Source organism: Perna viridis, chromosome 3 (assembly GCF_037379345.1).
Source record: "Perna viridis isolate PV_CMFRI_1.1 ecotype Kerala chromosome 3, ASM3737934v1, whole genome shotgun sequence".
Lineage (NCBI taxonomy): Eukaryota > Metazoa > Mollusca > Bivalvia > Mytilida > Mytilidae > Perna > Perna viridis.
Window position 1 is genome coordinate 53,576,518 of NC_142447.1, and position 21,685 is coordinate 53,598,202.

Sequence of the window (21,685 nt, forward strand, 5' to 3'; positions counted from 1 at the left end):
CTAACAGAACAATAGGAAATGGTTTTGTGCAGGAGAAAATTATGCTAATAACCGAAATATGCAATAAAGCGATATGCGATTAAGTGGAGTTGACTGTATTATAGGTTATCTATGTTATTATCCGTAGATTTGGAGATTTTAAATCCATGAAGTACGTTAGTACATCCTGAGGCGAAGCCGAAGATGTACAGTAGTACTGACAGGTTTAAAATCTCCATATCTACAGATACAAACGTAGATGACGATTTAATCCCCGGTTTCAAGCTTAAACTGGCGTTTTTCTAGGGATTTTCAACACAACATGTTACGCAAGTGTGACGTTTTTGCAAGTATATTTGAAAAATATAATGAAATATACAAATTTTAAGTGTTTTTTATCGGATGTAGGGTACTACCTTTGGTAGAACCCTAACGGTGCCCAAATATAAGGTGTTTTTATTGAAATAACAATGAAAATCGACAATGTTGTTTTTGCCGGTCAACATCTCGAGCGCTGCGTCACAGACGTCAAAAGTTTATGGGTCAGAAATGTGACGTCAAAACTAAACTAGGTCAGGAATGCTATTGATGATGATGACGACGAAGCAAAGTCATGTGCGTAAAAAATCTGAAAACTAAGACAAATTAATGGCATCAAAGGATTAATTTTTTTAAAAGGTACAACATTTAATTACTCGGGATATATAGAGTGTACAGGATTCATCATTCATTGAGGAATTTAAAGTAATTCTACAAAAAACTTTATAATTCAATCACTGAAATTTTGCTCTAAAATCGGAGTTTGTGTTAATTTGTTTTGTTTAATGTTGATGTTGATAGATCCAATGTAACATCCATGAAATACAGACACATACGAAACAGAATCAAAGTTGCTGAGCAAGTCATATAAGTTAACTCCAGAGAGTTGATTTCTGAATTCAGTCATTTTGTTCATTGAGGATGGAAATACTGATCTTGGAGGAGCTGTCAGCAGTGCGCATGACATTCCCCGGGGAAATGTCTAGCAACCCCCAGGGGATATATCTTAGCAACATCCGCAGATATGGGATTTTAAGCAATGTGTAGCTAACCAATCAAAATTCAGTATTGATACCCAGCCGGGGATAAAACAATTTATTTTATTTGCTTGCCTTTAATAGGGTAGCATCCATATATGGGATATCCTTATCAATATTCATACGTCTTGTTCGCCTTTAGTAGAACAGATTTATTTTAATTTCAAACATTTCAATAGTTATAGGCTCAATATGACATGCAGTATTGTTTATAAGTGTTTAGAATGTGATATTATCCACTAGGGCACTAATTACTTACCAGGATCATATCTGAGAAGAGAACCATCAGGTAGCTGTAGAGCATATTGAAACAACTCATTGTGACGAGTGGCTGCCATTCTAAATACATGGTCCTCTATATCTAATGATGAGCTAAAATAAAAACAAGTAACTCACAGTGGCAAATACCCAACATAAGAAACTTCTGTGGTCAGATATGCAATTTAAGACACAATAATCTTTTTATTACATACAAAAAATATCTAAAGAAATCAGCATTATAACAAGCTCATGCAAGATTGATGTAAAACATACATGTGTTCAGAACTTTCATACTTTTACTGCTTGAAATATATCAAATGTACTGTAGAACAAAATTTTATATCATGAAGCATTTTTTTATCAATCTTATCAAATGTAGATAATAAATACACTTACTAAAGCTTACAGAAACTAGCTATACTGGGAACATGCTCGCAAAGAAAATACCCCCTACTTCAAATATACTTCAACCAAGTTAAATCTTTTAGTAGGATAATCTCAACTTTATAGTGACCCGACATTATTTAAATTTATTAAGGCATTTCTACATATGATGTCTAACATTAATACTGTGAAAGTACTTTAATTTGTGGATACCAATTTTTGTGGATTAGGGAAGAAACACAAGTTTATGGATTCTTAAATTCACGGTTATGAGGTTTTTGGTATACACATCAATAGAAATCTCCTTTTCATTTTGTGGTTTGGCCTACCAACAAAAACCATAAATTGGTACCCAATGAACTGTAGTACAACATTTAATGAGCAAATTAGGAGGAGTTGCACTGAAGATGTTTTTAGAATGTAAAGCCCTTAAATAGGATTTGTGGAAAACAGACAAAATATGTGGACAGACAAACAGGCAGACAGAAAGGTCATTATACACCCCTTTGTTTGTGGAGATATAAAAATAAATTACACAAAAAAGAAAGTCATGCACAAGTATCTAATTTTACACTTTTTCAAAATACAAACTTTATTCTATAAACTTGTTCATGCTCCAGGAAACTTGCAGTAGAAATAACAGAATGATTCCCAGACTTTTGATCAACAAAAACCAAGGTCAAGGTCTTATCATTTTGTAGTACCATATGATTAACTGTCAAAGGATATCTGTCACAACCAGAGGGCAAACCTTCAATTCTAAAATTAAAATTGTCATATATATTTTAACTGGAAAGACATAAATGGAAAAAAGTGTTTAGTCTACAACTATTTGGTTAATCAATAAGAGCACAATAGGGTCAGTAAGTCTCGTTCTAGTTTCTTTTTTCTTACCAGGATTTCTGATGTAGAGCATATTAAATCAGAAGACCGGTCTGTATTTTATTGTTTACTTTCGGGATATTGAAACACTGTATTACAATGCCAAATCTTCTATTTTACACTTTTCTTAACACACTTTTATCATGTGGAAATAGATATTTGTCATTTTTATTGGTATTTTTACACAAAAATATGTTTCACTTTTATATACTTGATCCAACGCTCTGAAAATGACAAATCTCTATGCATTTGGATGGTAGACTGGGACCCATTCTCGTGAAACCATGAGTCACATGATGAGACTTACAAACCCTATTAACCCCTGCACAACACAGTGGTACATATGATATGTTGAGGGTAGATTTCATTCAATAAAACTAACATTTCAATAAAAAAAAACATGCAACTCACAAACCAAAATACCAGGGATAAGACTCTTCTCAATGGAAGTGCAATTCAGGACACAAAGAGCTTTTGTAATGCCATTAATATTTATAATGGTTAACTGACTTTACTCTTTATAAATATAAATTGTCCGGTCAAAACTGATGGCTTGAAAAAAAAGTGATTTTTCCAAATTTTATCTTAGTTTTCAAACATTAAGAAAATTAAAACCTAAAAACCAAAATTTAAATAAAGACAAGTGTATAGTTGCAGACATATTTCTGAAAATCTTGGCTTTTGGTTAAATACTGTAATGAGATAAACATACAAATATATTTCTATCATAACAATAAAAGTTATAAATGCATGTATATTCCTGTCAGGACAGTAAAAGATAAACATACATGTATGTTCCTGACAGAACAGTAAAGATAAGCATATTGTTACAAAATAGGGTTTAAGTCAGTAGGTTTATAATGAAGTTATATTTTTGAGTGCCACTCAGGTTCCTTTTTCTTGTTTTTTCATGTCCGTAGGAGTGAACTCGTGTGCGATGCGGACAATTTAAACATAGTTATATAATTGTATTTGTATTATTGCATTGGGATTATCATGGAAATGTTTTCTAAGGGTCAAGACAGAGTTCGTCCTCCTTGTTGCATCCCTGGTGTCCACTCAGTCCCAAGCTGTTGACCAGTCCCCAGCTTTATTTCGTATATTTATTCATATTTCTCACCTGTCATTAATTTCATATATTCTGCTAAGGGATATGATTGTTATGGGCTTATTTCCCCGAATTATAAGCTTTAGTAGGTCCCGTCTTCCTTCTTTTCCATCCCGTTATTATGTTTTCCCCCTCGATGTCAACCATATTTGTATTTGGCAGACCGGAAGTCATTAGTTAGGAGAATATAGACTTTTGTGGGAATGCAAAGATTTCTTAACCAATCATATCGTTTGGATACCCACAAGGATAAACCAATGATATTAGCTGAATCCCCACATTCCTTAAAGTGGGCCTAAAATTCCAAGTGGGGCAGTTATACATAAACTGTGGGCCAGCATCCTAAAATCAATCCTGGTAGCATTATTCTGAGAGGAGTTAGAACTGTTGAGCTTGATTTTGACCACTGTGCGCTACCAGCTCGCCAGGAAAACAACACCGGTGGTATGCCCCTATATTTTTAGTAGTAAATATTTTTACTACGACCTGACCTTGACATAACCTATAGAACCTAACAGCCCATATCATATTTTGGGGGGACCTCCATTTATACTTTAGTGTTCAGTGGTAGGGTTTTAATATTATATATCGTATGCATTAAATTATTGACTCCTGAGAGGTTAATAAATGTTATTTATAAGTTAAAATTCTGTTGGTTTGTGTATTAAGAACAAGTATATGGAAATACCTTCAAAGGCCACGCTACCAGTGAAATACAATTTTACTATATACTTGCACTTGAAATATACCTACACACCTGTCAGGGCATAACAATATATGTATATTCCTGTCATAAAAGTTAAAGGGAAAAACCACCTTTGCATTAAGTTAGGCTCTGATGATAAAACATACCCAAATAAACAAAAATAAATAACCTTTGATGCAAAATGCACTTTTATAAAATGCTCAAGTCTATGCCAAGTTAGAAATCCTAGAAATATAAGTGGATAGCCATCTTGCAGAACTCTCCTATCTGAAGGAAGCTCATAGTCAGACTTAATTGATTTTTACTGATAGCTTCCGATTGGCTCGTGATGTCACTAAGTTGGTTTGGTAGTGACACAAGTACTGCAAATAACATGTAAACAAAGAATAATCCGTAAATATTTCTACGATACTGTTTATTTAATCATCAAAACATGATGACTTGTCAAGCTCACGATTGCACGAATGATAAATGAGAAATGTTCTAAAAGTTTTATTTCTACTAGCAACAAGAACATTCTTCGGAAGTCATGGAAGTAGCCATAAGATTTTCTTCACAAATACTAGCCATCTGGCTGCAAATCCCTCTGTTTGTCAATGATGTCTGACATTTGCTAACATGTTGTGCCTAAATCTCTTCTTCTGTTTATTTTGGGTTGAATTTATAGGGGAAAGTCCCAAAATTGCCATTTCTTCGGGCATCATAATCAATTACCTATTTACTTTCACTTTACAAACCGACTTCGTGACATCACAGTTCAACTGATCATGGTGGCGCCCACAGGCGCGAGAAATTCAAATTTCCTAATAATAAATCTCGATTAATTAATTAAGAAAAGGAAATTATTTTGTTTCAATTTAATTTTCATGAATATTTAACAGATTAGTTTTGATATTTATGACTTGCACAATAACATGGTCTTCTCCTTTAAAGAAAAACATACAACATATATATTACTGTCATAAAAGTTAAAAATAAACATACATGTATATTACTATCATAACGATAAAAGATAAACATACATGTTTATTCCGGTCATAAAAGTAAAAAATAAACATACATGTATGTTCCTAACAGAACAGTAAAGATAAACATCCATGTATGTTCCTAACAGAACAGTAAAGATAAACATCCATGTATATTACTGTCATAACAATAAGAGATAAACATACCTGTATATTCCTGACAGGACAGGAGTCTTACAACATATACCAAAACTCCCTCCACCAGCACCATCTAACTTCACAGACTTGTCTAACTCTTGACCTTCTGTAATGTATGTTTCAAATGGAATTTATTTTTAGAGAGAACATTAAAAAACATTTCAACAAAGCAAATGGGGAAAAATGCCTTCCAGAATATTAATCAGTAATTACAGTGACACCTTCAGATTTCTGACATTTTTAAAGTACAGATAATTCTATTATCATATTTACTGCTGATTGTAAACAATCATCTTGGTTTTATACTGGAATAATCCAAATGTTAAGAAGATAACATCAACCAAAATAATATATGTACATCACAATGAAATGAAAGTAAGCCTCTATATTATCACAAGTTTTACCATAATCAATACACATGTATCTGATCTAACCTTTAAATGTATACAGAGCCACATTATTGTTAGTCAATAGTACACCAATACTGGTGCCCTGTTGACTAAAGGAGATTAAACTGACAGGACATGGTAACTGTAGACTGTAGGCACACATTGGTGGAGGAACAACCATCTGTCTCATTGGAGTCATTAGAACTTTATCTGTAAACACATATAGAGAAGTCTCAAATTGTAGTAGTATTAGAACAGAGAAGTAAAGCCTTTCTATAAAGACTAGAAATAAGGCTACAAACTAGCAATAGGCTAAAATATATGTGATTTTTTTTTAAGTTGCCTTATTCTTATCTATTTTAACCAATAAATTACCAGTGATGAGTGCCTAAAGATAATTGTTTCTTTTTCCAATTTCTTCATTGAAGCAAAAAATACATGTGCACCTAATTTTTTATAGTTTAGTGTTATTAAATTTTGTTTAAATCCAGTACAAAGAAAAAATGTTAACTCTCTCCCTGTACGCTTTTAAATTGTATGCATACAAATATGTGATTTCAGAGATCAATCACTCTTTGTAATGGAGGTAGGAAAAGTTGTTTCTGGAAAAGTTTTGTGAGGATAAGTAACCAAAATAAAATGGTATATTTTCTATGTTAGCCTTCTTACTACTGTCTGCAGTACAATCTGGCACAGCACACCAAAGTTTGAAGAGGTGTCAAGCATCAATTTTTTCATTTTGAAGTTGCCAATTTATAACATTTTTTTACTTTGACAAAAGATAACTAGTGTTACCAGGGATGCACCATTTTTATGCCTAACAAAACTCAGAAGTCACATAATTGGTAAAAATAATTCTGGTCCAGATACATGTTTTTGGCTGTTCATAGTTTTTTCATTTATTTATACATTTTTAACTTCAGGAATTGTTAAGTATATTGAAATTAATTTCTGGATTTACAATTTTCACATTAAGAGATTTTTAAAACCATGTAGTTAATACAGAATATCAATCTCCTCCACAGACCCATAACCTCCTTCTGATTAACTATGTATCTGTCCGCTGGCTGATAGACTCTGCTTTACTGGATGTGAAAAATCTCACAGGGCATGAGCACTACTCATTGCATATCCAGGAAGTTGTTTCTGGTGTACTGTACTAATTTACATAACAGGGCAGAGTTAAGCAGCTCTGAATATGATTAAGGTGTAATGCTATGAAATAGCGAATTTACCCTTTGCATATGAGATTGATAGGACAACTCCATCTGTTGTGTGAATATGTATTAATGGAACTTAAGACTACCTGCCTTGCTCAATAAAATATTTTGAATCTATCTTCATAGATTTTTTTTCTAATATCAATAACAAATTAAGTACTATTCAGTGTCAGAATCAGGCAATGGGTGGCACATCATTTTTCTCAAACTGGTCTTTTTTGCCTCAAATATATTCAATACATCTAGTTAAGAACTAAAAAAGCTATTTAAATTTATCCTGAAGCATCCGTGACATAGAAATTTTTTTAATGGTTATATAGGGAAAAAGTGAGGGAAAATTTTCCCGCCGTTTTTCCATAGTGCATTACATCTAAATTTGACCTACAATATCTTAAAAAGGCAAACTTTACTAACACTTTCATAGTTATTTCTAGAGGTTATAAGGTATAAATACTTGGATAATGCAATAAAATATCTGTGTTTTTTCTTCATGTGCAACATCTTATATACATTTTGCCTAATGCTTAGACAGAGAAGTATATAAGATAATAAACTGAACTGCAACTAACCCCCTTCTATGACAGCTACCAATGCTTGGGCCTCTTCTGTACCACCGATGACCTGAGGTGCAGGGCTACAGTCTGTGGCCCAGGCCCATGTATATTGTAGGTACTTCCCACCAGATGTCAGTATGTGTAGTTTATATGCATGTTCAGGGTCCCAAACAACTGAACCTGGTCTATCTTGCTCGAATGGAAGGCTTTGTTTCAAATACCAATGGTAATTTCCTACGGTCCATAACTGAACTGACAATACAAAAATAATGTTCTTTTCTTGTAGTACTTTAACATGATTATATCACAATTGAACATTGATAATTCTAATTTACATGATATAGAATATTAACTTCCAATATTGTTTACTTTAAAATAGAATTAAACTGTTCTTCTAATTACTTTAATCTAAAAATAATTCATCATGGAATTTATACATGTCAGTGTAATAGACAATGCCTACCATATTTGTACTGTATATACTGTGGAAGTACATCAATTTCTGTGGTTTATGTTGATTTAGCAAATCACAAAATTTGGTTCCCAACAAAATGGTTATTTCCAATTCAATTGTATGAAAAGTCAAATCAAAGAATTTAAAAATCTATGAACCGGTTTTTCTCCTAAACCACAAAAATTGGTATCTATGAATAAAAGTACTTTCACAGTAAGTGAACAACAACAAATCAAATTTTATAGATGCCAACAAAATGAGTTTTTCCACTAGTTCCAATATGCAATGAGCAATTGAATCACCTGTGTATGGAGTGTTCATATTACAACTCATACGTTATGCCAGAGCTTGCCAAAACTACGTAGACTTTTTGTATCGCGCTAGAAGTCTAACAAATAGGCTTCTGGAACAGGGTTATGTTGCTACAAGATTGAAGTCATCACTACAGAAGTTTTATGGTCGTCATTATGAACTCGTGGATCGTTATGGTGTATCCATCTGCACCATGAAAACTGATTTATTCAATGGGTCATAGTTTTCCTTTCCTCATTTGTCTACCCCGGACTTGACTTTTTATGAGCAACTCGGCAGGTGTTTCTAGAAAAGCAGAAGACACTTACCCTACCGGTGCACCTGGTCCATACTCCCAGTTTTTAGTGGAGTCCAAGTTGCTCATTTGCTTTTGTTACTTTGTACGTATGATTTTAGTTACTTTATGCTCTTTATTGTGTATGTCTGCTTTCCATGTCTGGTCTTTGTCCCTGGATTGCATTCTTTTGATTACCGCTATAACCTTGGTTCCCTTGATTATTCTTGCACTGACTAACCCAACTGTTAAATGATCATTTGTGCAACACACTTTCAAAGATGATTGCCAACAATAACCCTAGATACATGCATGAATTTATTTCAAGTAATTTTAAACAAGTAAATATTTTGTGTTTTAACTCTCCATTAAAACCAGTCCTCTGTGTTCTTTCAATGAAAAATAAAGGTAATAAGTTCAGCACAATAACTGGGTTTCTAGTGAGACATTACATGATACCCTAAAATGTTGTGTTGTATTTATTATCCATGAGTACAAACATAACAGGAAAAACAGACCATAACTTATCTTCTTTAATATTCAAAGAAAGATAACTCAATTTTATAAAAAACAAAACAACAAAAAACAAAACAAAAAACAATGTAATATGGCAATAACTTTAGTGGAAATGAATTTCAAACTTGATCTGTATTTTATGACACTTAATAATTAAAAAAGATCTTTCAATATATTCTAATGTTATCATCTGGAAACTATTGAGGGACAAACAAAGGGACATGCAACTTTTATGGAGAGATTCGCATACATGTAATACCTAGGCACTTCATGTGGCAGGGTAAAAAAACTGTATTTAAATCTTGTTACTCTGATGATTGTAGAATGTTACCTAAACAATCAAAAGATATAAACATGTATCAAGTAGCAATCCAGATAAGAATCATGCAAAATGTGATTCATGGTTGGAAAGCCTACATATTTTTATATTTGATATTTTATTTAAAATGTCATATTAAACAGAAATTAACATGAGGCTTTTCATACAACCTTTGTTCTTAGGAGATAAAAATTATATAGAATGTACTGTAGAAATCAAAATTAAGGGAGATAAATGACACTAAAATTCAATAGAAATTGTTGGATTTTCAATGTGGATTATTGCCTAAGGGCAGAGAGATTGGAATAAATAAATATACATTTCATCTTATAACCTAAAGAGCAACTTAATAACAAAAATAAAAATGTGCAGCTTTGTTTGGGGTGTATCACACATTACAGAATTTACATGATTCTTACCAAGACTACATATTTCTTAAGCCACAAATTGATTCATCCAAGAAAACATAATTTAGATATTTATTAAATCATATATTGAAATTACTGGGACATTAAACATGCTTGACAAATTTATTTCCTATACTAACCATATGCCTTCTTAGAAGATGATGACATTTCCAAATCTTCACACCATACAGCTAATACAGTAGAATCAGTATTCCACATAACTTCCTTTACCTACAATGTTACTCACAAACTAGAAGTCCAAAATTACAAATACTACATTTCTTGTACGCTATTTTTCATCTTTTATTCGGACAAATCTAAGTTATGAACAACAATAGCTATAAGAATGTAATTTAAAACAAGAGGCTCCCAAGAGGCCGAATTTCTCATCTGGTTAAAGTCTGTCTTTCAAGGGCAATAATTTAACAAGGAGTTGTCCAACAATTTTGATTCAAGAAGAATTTGGTAGGACTTATCATAAGGATCATTTCAGCAATTGAAAGTTTCTTCCTATCCATTATAATTTTCAAGATATTGGCTGAAAACTGTAAAAAAAAAAGATCATTTTTCATCTTTCAAGTGCAATAACTCTTGCAAGGAGTCATCTGACAGCTTTTTACCCTCAAGCCTTTCTAAGGCCTTATAATAAGGATCATTTCAGCAATTGAAAGAGTTTGGCTAAACCTAATGGTTTTGGAAATACATGCAAAAACAACTGTCTGACCCCTATGTTATATTTTTAGAAACAGTGGCCATGTTTTTCAATGGATCAAAAATCCCCACAAGAGTTCTAAGCAGGATACCCCGAGGAACATTCATACCATGTTTGGTTCCAATTGGTCAAGTAGTGTCAGAGGGAAAGACTTTTGAAAGAAATATTAAAAATAGCAAAAAAACTTTGAAAAAGGGCAACAACTCCTACATGTCTTAACAGATTAAAACAAAAATTTGATCGCAGATAGATCTTATCATGCTAAACACTTTTACCTTATGGCAGAATTTTTGGAGATATATGCGAAAAACTACCGTCTGACCCTGTGTTCTATTTTTAGTAAAGGCAGCCATGTTTTTTGACGGATCAAAAATCCCCACATCAGTTCTATGCAGGTACCCCAAGGAACATTCGTACCATGTACAGTTTTAATTGGTCAAGTAGTTTCAGAGGAGAAGAGTTTTGTCACCTTTGGCCAGGTGAGCTAAAAATTAGAAAATAAGAGGTTCTTTGATTAGATTTTGAACATTTCTCAACAAAAAAAAAAAAAAATAGACAAATAAGCAGGTATTCGAACAAATCCAATTCCTCTACATCACAAACTCTTTTTGCTGCATCAGGCTACATGGGAAAAATTCTGATGATTTTCCATCAACAGAACTTGAACCACAAACATATACGTGAGCATTCATTGTTCTTTCTTTTTTTTTTTTTGATGTCTGTATTATTTTGTTTCAAGTCACTTATCACCTAAATCCTAATACAGCATACCTTTACTTCTTTGACACTAAACGGTAATGTAAATTCCCCATGCCTGAGTCCATTCTTTTCAAAAAATATAATCTCATGTCTATTTGGTTTTCTCATTGATGATGCAATCAGACTTCCTGAAGGCCTAAAAATAGTTATTTCTCATTTACCCAAAATTTACTTATGGTAGCACAACAAAAACAATGACAAGTGTTATACAATGTTTATCATCTGTCTAACTTATGAATTTAGATAATACCCATTATTAACAGGTAAAAAAAACTATATTTGATATAGAATTAATGTATCTTCTTCTGTGAAGTCAATATGCTTATTAGCTTTATTGCTACTTAAAACATTCATGTTCAAATCACTTTTGTTACCCTCATCCAACAATACATATGTTCAATCAAAACAAAATGCAGTATAATTCAGTGTTGTATGTAAGTAGAATTAAGTATTCTTACTTCCAGCTAAGAGCCTGTTCAACACCATCCACATTCTCACTGGTAGCTTCTAATTCACATTCTCTACTCCATACCCTCAATTTTCTGGCTCCTAAATTAAGTATATACACATAATGCGAAAATTACCACTACAATGTACATAAGTGTTTTATTACTCAACTTTTAAGTCATTTGTATGCACAAAATGGTGATTCTTAATAGAATATGTGTCTGTCTGTCATTGATGTATATATAAATACATTTACCTAAGGACTACAATATTGGGAACAATAAGAACTAATGCTACAATGAATGCACGAATTACTCCAATCAGTCACTAATTTATGTATTGAGATGCCTTATCACTCTATTTGTAGACAAGTTGATGCAAGAAACAGTGTATCATATTGTTGAGAGTTCTCACACTGGATAAAAATAAAATACATCAATTCTTTCAAATCATTCAGAAATAAAACATACAGGACTTTTATACTCAACTTTAACAAGACACATACAATCAACAGTTTCAAGAATCTTACCAGTAATAGGAGAAATTGCACTAACTACGAAATATTGTCCATCACCTCGCCAACTAATGCGAGGTCTCTTGTCATCCCATGGCAAGGCTGGTTTTTCATCCTATATGAATTCAAATTTCACAAAGATTTAGCTCATTTCAAATGATGTGTATACCTAAATACATGTACAGTATATCTCTAACATTTCATCAATTACACTGTAAACAAACTTTTATCAAAATATAGTTGCATAAAGTATATAATGAGAACTTTTTCCCCATTTATCTTCAATATCATAATATGAATGGTCTATTAGCTTGTGGATATTTAGTAGTAGGTACAACTGAGTCTATTTTTACCTCAGGTTTGGCTGTAGCTGCTTGTTTACCAACAGATCCATGAAACTGTGTTTCCTTCTTTCCCCATCCAACAGTAATAAACTCAGCTATAAATGAAATATGAAAAAAAATATAGTACACATGAAAATCATCTAGGACTGTTGATATTCTTCCTCAAGGTTTGAATTTTTCTGTATTTTTTGCTGATTAATTTCATTTATCACATCAATTTGATGTGTAATTGCACAATTAAATGTAAATTATAATTAAAGAAGGTTTTGATTACAATCAAGAGTAAAAAAGAAATTATTTCACGTAAGATCATAAAATTTGAAATAAAAATTATGCAATAATATTATCACCTTTTTGTAGCATTAAATACATGTAGTTGCATCATTTAAGAGAATTTTATGGAGTGACATCAATTAAAACGAACAGTCACCATTCAATTTAAAAAAAAGTTAGTTCCAAATGGAATCAGAAAATATACCTGATCCAAAATCCTCCGGATGAAGAGCTTTCTCTGTGATTGGATCGAAGTCTCTTGTCATTACTATCATTGTATCTTGTCCTTCAAACATAGAAATAAAAATAAACTATCACCAGCGGGCTCAAATTAGATTTACAATCACTTTAGAAATGTTCTTTTTCTTGGTAACTCATAGTTGAACAAGTCCATGAAGAGATGAGAAAGTCTTGTAATCCTACTCTTCACAGACCAGTATGCACATTTAATAACATTTAAATACACCATATTGTATTTTCTTTTGAATACAATTGTATTTTTTTTTTAAGGTTTTGTAGCTATTTCTTTGAAATGCTTTTAAAAGTATTTCATTGAAGAAAGTATTTGTTTTTTTTAAGTTGTAAGTATTTTTTTTATCTTCAACTATGATCTTTAACACTAAATTGTTCATTAACATCAGTAAATACAACAAGTAGATTATCATTTATTTGTTTGACATCCCAATTGTACATTACAGAATAAGCAGGAGAGATAAAGTTAGATCAAATTGTGTAGTATTGGGTCTGTTGTTAATGAAATACTTTAAAACTGTCAAGATGTCTAAACAAACTTAAAGGGGTATATATTTCGCTGCTCCTGTGTATAATGTTGCTTTTGGGCCAGCTGCAGACTGTTGTGTGGTGTGCGGGTTTCATTGAAGACCTGTGTGGGTGGCCTTGAGCAGACATTTTAGGGTGGGTGTCTCTGTGACATATTCACTATATCCATTCTCTTTATACTATATTATATTGTTTAGCTTTGCTTTTTTGTCTTTTTATCTCCTACACAGGACAGTATTCAATAGTTTATTCATCTTTCAGGGATTATTTTATGAGGTCATAAAAAAAAAAAAATGGAAACTGGTAAAATCAGAAATAAATAAACAGTAAAAAAAGAATCGTAACAGTAATATCTGGATTTCAATCAGCTAAAAAGCAGAAAAAAAATCATCCCTAATTTCACCTGTAGTTAGAACTAATAATTCCATGTCTGGACTCCAGGTCATAGCAGTAAATCCACTTTCAACATTACCAACACATTCCAACTACAAAAAGACAAAACTCACATGATCAATCAAAAGGACTATTATACAAGTATAACTACTTTAACAAATCTACAATTTATATTGTGATGTAAGGTTTGATTGGTAGGTTACAACACTAAAGCCTATAATAGACTTATGACTTACATGTACAAGCATTAAATTCATGTACTTTCTGCTCACAATCCTGGGTGGTCACTTGTCTCAGTTGTGGATGAATTTAAAAAAAAACAAATAAATCAACAGCATGACCTCACTAGCAATATCATCCTTAACATCTCCGCTACTATTGTTGTTTATTTTTAGTAGTTTTTTTTCTCTTGGCATCCAAACTTAAACCTTAAACAAATCTCTTGATTTAAGGTTTGCTGTTATTTTTATGGATTAAGTTAAAAAAAATACTGAAATTACTTTCTGCACTGTATACAAACCTCTCCACCTATGATATTCCAGACCAACAAATTTCCATTATCTGTAGCAACACAAACAGACTGTTGATCAGGTATACACTGGATTCCTACAATTTTTCCTGTGCCATCTGGTGACATGAAACCATCTGTTACCATAGAAACATCCCTGGTAACCTAAAATGCAATGGATTCTTAATAAAATGCTTTTGTATTACCTTGTGGCACAATTTTAAAGGTAAACAGTCATGTTTAAAATTTTTATTGTCTGGACATCATGCAAATGCTTGTTTCTGGTCCCTTTTGGTCCCTTATACCTAAGTGCTTTAAGTGACAACCACCAAAATCAATCCAGATATGGTACAATTTCATGAAGATTTTATACCATATATTCAAGTTATTGTTTAGACACCAACTGTCTAAGGATAACAAGGACAATAACAACACAATACCATTGCTGGTAAATTACCATAATTTTTTGTGGTTGTATTAAAAGTTTTGATAAAGTCATTTTGAGAACAGATTATCCTTATCATAGCTGTTGATCATGTTGATAATATTAAAGCTTTTTTTTCTACCAACATTTTATCATGAATAATCTCCATTTTAAAAAGGGTTCTTCCTAGAGAATTTTTCATAATACAGCCATCATGCATTTTTGTCAAATATTTTAGTAAAATTATTCAAAGATTTAGTATCGATAATGATATCAAATACTGTGTGCTCCTTTATAAATATATTTCCACACAAATGCATGAAAAGTTTAACAGGAACATGTATGAACTTAAACAATTGTTTTATGTTTTCCTAAGTACATACATGCATAGGTATCAACAGAAGACAAATACTAAACTTTTGATTTTATGCTTGAAGCATATTTTTTCATTGATATTGAGTCTGTTTTGCTTGCCTCCTCTCGAAAAAAATATGGTTGATTTTGTACTAAAAATAAATATGATTATTTCAATTCAAAATTATGGAAGATAACTCAGTAAATTTAACTAAAATACCATAGAAACTATTGGATTTTCTATGTAAACTATCTCCTAAGAGCAGAGAGATTGGGATGAATAATTAATCATATAGACCTATAAAGCAACTTGTTAACAAAAATAAAAGACTAAATAGCTTTTTGGGGGGTGTATCACATATTACAGAATTTGCATAATAGCTACTAAGACTGCTACTTAATTGCTTCCATACACTGATGGGTTATCATATATATATAATTATTTATATCTAAATGATTATCCCGTTACCTTGTATATTGTAGTGTATCTATCCCGGTAAACAAAATCATATACAATATAAATAAACATTTACATTGTAATAGGTTTGATCAAGTAAAAAGTATGAAACACTTTACGAAATACCTGGCCATCTTTTGGATTTAATCCAACAATTGTGGTAGCAGTAGCACAATACAATATCCCTGAATCATAATCCACAGCACTGCACTGAACACTCTCCAAGTTTGTTATGGGAGGTAACTGTTTATTACACAGAAGTCCAAGGTTCCTCATTTTGTCATATAGAAAACTTCTTAAGCAAAAACTGAAACAAAATATTTTTAGAATTTGTTGAGTATATACAATTTAATTCTGTTGCAAAAACGTATCAGTTGAAGACCAGAATGTGTATTGATATGCTTTACCAGTATACACATGTACCTTCAATCCCATGAAATTACCAGTTGTTTTACTCATCGTTCACAAGTACATGTACATATTCACTAGTTGTAGAATTGTATTTGAAACAATACTCAACAGTGCCACTCAATAAAGTAAAGGAAGTCAAATCATCCCTGGACGATTACTTCATTCAAAACATGTTGCATCTTGACATTGCATACACATTAAATACATTAATAGAGGCAATTCCTAATTTTAGTATTACAAAGAAATCTACAATATAAATCAAAACTAGACATTGCCCCTGACAGGACTAATACCCCTGTAGCCTGTTGAAACCTGCAAATTTGGGGAACAATATGGACACATGATTCATATTGGACACAATTTTATTAGGGGATAAGCTGAACACTTTTGACAAGCAATTTTACTGCCACTTCTACAACACCCATTCAGTGCTATTTATTTTGGTTGACTACACAATAACAGAATATGACTGCAAATTTACTTTAAACATAAATTCCCGACAATATGTACATCACATTATGATAATTAAACACCCTGTTAAGTTTCATAACAATCCTGCAAGTTGTTGAGAAGGAGTTGCGGACAATACATCAGACTGGCAAGTTTTGCTGATGAAGGCCTAAGATCAAACAGCTGTCACTTTTACAATTTTTTCCCAAACATAAATTCCTGACAAAATGCACATCCCAATATAGTAATCTAACACCCCATTAAGTTTCATAACAATCCTGCAAGTTGTTAAATAGATGTTGCAGAAAACGCACGAGACCGAGTTTTGCTGAAAGACACCCGAGTTCAACAGCTGTCATTTCTACCATTTTTGTCCAAACATAAATTCCTGACAATATGCATATCTCCATGTGAGTGTACAACATTTAACGAAGTTTCATAATAATGCTGCAAGCTGCTAAGAAAATATTTTGGAGAGACAAGCGGACAGACGGTTGAATGGACCGTCCAACAGACAGACAGACAGACAGGGTGAAACTTAAATACCCCCTAAATTTCATTTGCGTTGTGGGAGGAGGGGAGAGGGGAGGTATAATAAAATGTTCCACAGGGAACAGCTTGATACAATTACAAGGGTCAGATACCTTTTACAGTTAGGACAAATGTGGATACACCATTCAAGCTTTAATAAAGCTTTGCATTTCAGTTGTAATTAGATATTTGACACAGGATCAGAATTTGACAAGAATTGATGTGGTTCCATTTTGGTCCCTGATTCCTAAATGGTAACATTAATTCACAATCTCAGGAATCAATCAAATCCTTCTTTTGGGAGTTAATGGCACCTTGTAGTATATTTTTAAAGTGATCACTTCACCTCAAGTTATCATCCAGATATAAAAAATGCTTCTTACTTAACCCTATAAATGCACTGGTAATTCCCAATCAGTACAAGACTCTAAAGACGGTATAATTATCAGGACTACCAGTTGTCACAATAGATTGTTTGAGTTATCAAAGGAACCACAATTCTAGCAGTACTCAAAAGAATATATTGCAAAGATATAAAAGACTAGACAGCGAAAATAAACACACACATCAAAGAACATGAAATAACCAAAGACACCTACAAATAAACAAAAGTAAAAGAGCAATCCTGATTGCACTACAATACGTGGTACATGGTTCAAGGTAGAGCAAGCACCCTCTGCTCATCTAGAAACATTCAGAGGTTAATGAGGAATGGAAAACTGAGACACGGTGTCACATACTGGTTCTCATAGTATAGATATCAATGTAAACAAAATGAAGACGCGATCCATCAAAATATACCAAAATAAATAACAGTCCCAAATTAGTAAGTCATGACACAGGACCTTTATACTGAGGTCTCTCTGTATAATGGTAGTTAACTGTTTTCTAAACTGAGGAAAAACAGGCCTTCGGAAAGTGGATTTATTTTGCAATTCATGTTTGAAAAGCCTACATATTTTTATTTTTTTTTATTTTTTATTATTTAGTTTAAAATGTAATAGTAAACAGGAAGGAACATGTGACCTTTCATATAATCCTTGTTCTTCGGAATGGGAACTTAAAGGCAGAGATCTCATGGACTTAGCATTTACAAGTTCCCTACACACTGGCTCCCCTTCAATTGACATTAAGAAGGAAGGATGTGCTTAATGTAATTTGAAAAAGTAGAATTATACTTGAATGAAAATAAAAGTTTCTCATTTATTTTCTTCAATTTTAACTTCAGAATTCCAATTAGGTTTGGAGGAACCCAACAGAATAAGGGACTGACAAACTTCAATCTGAAACAGTGCATGCACATGTTGTTCAACTGAAAAAGGCCCTTTAATACTACAGTTGTTGTCTTATTTTAATATTACTACAGTAAAACCCATGCAGTTAGCAAAATATGTCCCAAAAATGTCTGTTCACACATCCTGCCAAAACCCATATGGGACTTTCAAAAGTTGGCAGGTATGTGTAATGTAGAATTCAAAATTAAGGGAGACAACTCTGTAAATTACACCAAAATACAATAGAAACTGTTTGATTTTCAATGAGGAATATCTCCTAAGAGCAAACAGATAGGAATAAATAATTATACATTTCATCATAGACCTAATATGGTGTAAGTATATTATTGCCTATAGAAGGGAGCACCGAGAAATTCAATATTTTTAAACACTTAGAGAAGCCTTAAGACTAAGTGGGTCGGAATACAAACAGTCCTCCATGGAGGGTAGAAATATTTTACACATAACCTGTGACGTAAACACAACTGACATACTTTGACTTGACAGAAATATGATTGCCTTCCCTATCTTAGAAAAGTATGCTTCGATTTGAACAATATAGTTGAGGTTGCATCTTTTCCAAGGTGGGTGAGGTTCTTGAGCAGCAAAAGGAACAGCAAAGAGAGACACACACTTTGCTGTTTGATCAGTCACACTTCATTGTGCCAGGTTGTAATAGTTTCTGCCTTTACAATGCTAATTGTCACACTTGATTTAGTTCTCTGTGGTCAGTTCTGATTGGTCAGACAAAACTGAGTGGATTTTAAAATTATACTCGAAAATGGAAGTTCGATCTTAAAGCTATACATTTGAAATAATTCATATTCTCAGAAGTTTATTGCATAACTGTGATATAGACGTTAGTGCATATTTTGGGTCAGAAGACACCCAACAGCAACTAGTCCGAATTTCCTCTGACCCTGCAACCCTCCTCTTTTTTATTTGGATATTGATATATTGGGTTGGGGTCAGAACGATGTGCCATACAAAAAGTTGGAGATTTAGCGATACCGCGGAGTATCACCCTTCAACCGCTTGTGAGACAGCAAGGTGTGTGTCTCTCTTTCGCTGTTCCACATGCTGCTCAAGAACCTTACCCACCATGGAAATTTTAGTACTTTCATTGCCATTATTTTCTAATTACATATCTAGAGTGTGAACTGTGTTCTATTAATGATAGTATGACAGCAAGTTGTTACACCTACTTATAATTTGTGATACTGGAAATTGGAATTACTTACATGAATTCATGATGTATTGTTGTAATTTCAGGGTTATTTATTTTACTGAATAATGATCTAGAACCCTAATAGCGTGTTCGATACGACCAGCTTTATTAGTCTTTGGACTTAGGTCTAACAAAACAAATATCTGTCAATCTGAAAACGTGCATTTTTCCATGTTCATGATCTAGGCTCTAGTCTAGCCTATATGTCCTAATACAGCGATACAGTGGGACCTGCGATATAGTGGGAACAGAGTATACTAAACCTTATCAATAAATACCGTATAGAGCTTTAAAATCCATGTACGAACTCACAACCATGGGCTTATCTCGTCTGCATGTTTTTATTTCGAAACGTTACATGATTTTCATAGGCGCTGACATGTTGAAATCCCGCAGTAAAAATTAAGAAGAAGTTTCAAAATATGATTTATTGATGAATTAAATTACAAAATACATTTGTGCTTCTTCGATAAAAAGAATATTGTTGCTAAATAGTTCATTTTCATAATTTAATAAATATCTGCTGCAGCCAACCACCAGAAACCTAAACAATAGAAGACTACAATGAACCACCACTGGCAGTGCAACATGTTTCTGCCTAATAATTTTAAAATAATGAAATGGTATATATACGTTTATTTAAAGCTAAACATTTTGGTATGAACATAAAATACACCCAAAGCAGATTAAAAACACTGATTTTTGGATTTTTTTATGCAAAATTTATGTTAGAAAGATAGAATGTCTGTAACCCATGCCTGGAAAAATATCACATTTGTTATGTAATTTCTATTATTAAAATGTTATATCTTTATTGGCGAAGTGTATTTCTTAAAAGAATATCTACACACTTATATAATGCTTCAACTCAATTTCGCTTACATCAATACATGTAAATTCTTTAGATCAATTAATGATAACACACATAACATTAGTAAGACTAAGAGGAACTATAATTATTTTTTGCTACTGGTAAGAGTTAGTTTGTATACAATTTAAAAAATATATATTTATTTAACTTATATCGATATATCACCCCAATGGCAGCGATATATCACACGATATATCACCCTCGATGTCACGATATATCACACTCTCAGATTCAGTATAATATAACACATACTGCCTGTAGTAGAGGGTGTTAAACATCGTATCACACTCTGTAAATATATCACCCTCGACTTCATCTCATGTGATACTACAGCGTAACACCATCTACTACAGGCAGTATATGTATAATATCATATACTAAGTATTTAGATAAAAATTATACCTTTTTTGTATATGCATTATAAGTGTTTGTTTAAACCCTATATTGTTTACCCTATATCGCACACCCTATATCATACCCCTAGACCTATATCGCATACTCTATATCACACCCCTTCACAAACCATACATAAAGTATAGTTAAAATATATGATATAATGAACAGGACATTATATCAAAATCTGTATCACATGACGGTATCAACCCTCGACCTATATCACCCCGCGGGCCAATGGCCCTTGGGGAGATATATGAGTCTCAGGTTGATCCAGCATGTGATACAGACTTTGACATGTAATATTCAGTATGTATCTAAGAGACTTGATATAACATATGAGATATTTCTTTTAAAAGTGTATTAAGGAGTATATGAGAATTAAAGAGTAATCAAGGTCACAAATCAAGATTTTAGTGGGAACTCAAAAGAATGTAGGGACAAAGACCAGACATGGAAAACAGACAAACAATACAATTTAGAACATGGAGTAACCAAAATAATTATAGTAAAGACTGTTGATGCATTAATTAAGGTATATTACATGAGAGTATATAT

At 32.5% G+C, this 21,685-nt stretch overlaps 1 protein-coding gene across 4 annotated transcripts in view; it reads right to left on the reverse strand.

Moving 5' to 3' along the window:
• The window catches only part of LOC148622897 (elongator complex protein 1-like), a 35,284-nt gene extending 14,997 nt beyond the window's left edge, over positions 1-20,287 (reverse strand). For 2 of the 4 annotated variants that reach the window (XR_015920722.1, XM_088573194.1), the window contains exons 1-15: positions 20,142-20,287; positions 16,096-16,276; positions 14,747-14,899; positions 14,237-14,318; positions 13,259-13,339; positions 12,790-12,875; positions 12,452-12,551; positions 11,934-12,024; positions 11,488-11,611; positions 10,145-10,235; positions 7,738-7,974; positions 5,994-6,158; positions 5,569-5,665; positions 2,292-2,459; positions 1,315-1,427 (exon numbers count right to left, since the gene is read on the reverse strand). Coding sequence is in view for 3 of the 4 variants with exons in the window: in XM_088573194.1 (XP_088429320.1) it covers positions 1,315-1,427; positions 2,292-2,459; positions 5,569-5,665; positions 5,994-6,158; positions 7,738-7,974; positions 10,145-10,235; positions 11,488-11,611; positions 11,934-12,024; positions 12,452-12,551; positions 12,790-12,875; positions 13,259-13,339; positions 14,237-14,318; positions 14,747-14,899; positions 16,096-16,245 (1,738 nt within the window). In the remaining variant the exon portion in view is untranslated. Of the gene's footprint in view, positions 1-1,314; positions 1,428-2,291; positions 2,460-5,568; positions 5,666-5,993; positions 6,159-7,737; positions 7,975-10,144; positions 10,236-10,991; positions 11,154-11,487; positions 11,612-11,933; positions 12,025-12,451; positions 12,552-12,789; positions 12,876-13,258; positions 13,340-14,236; positions 14,319-14,746; positions 14,900-16,095; positions 16,277-20,141 lie in introns of those variants that run through there. The other 2 variants (XM_088573195.1, XM_088573196.1) reach the window with 2 other exon arrangements.
• Between the last annotated feature and the right edge of the window lie 1,398 nt (positions 20,288-21,685).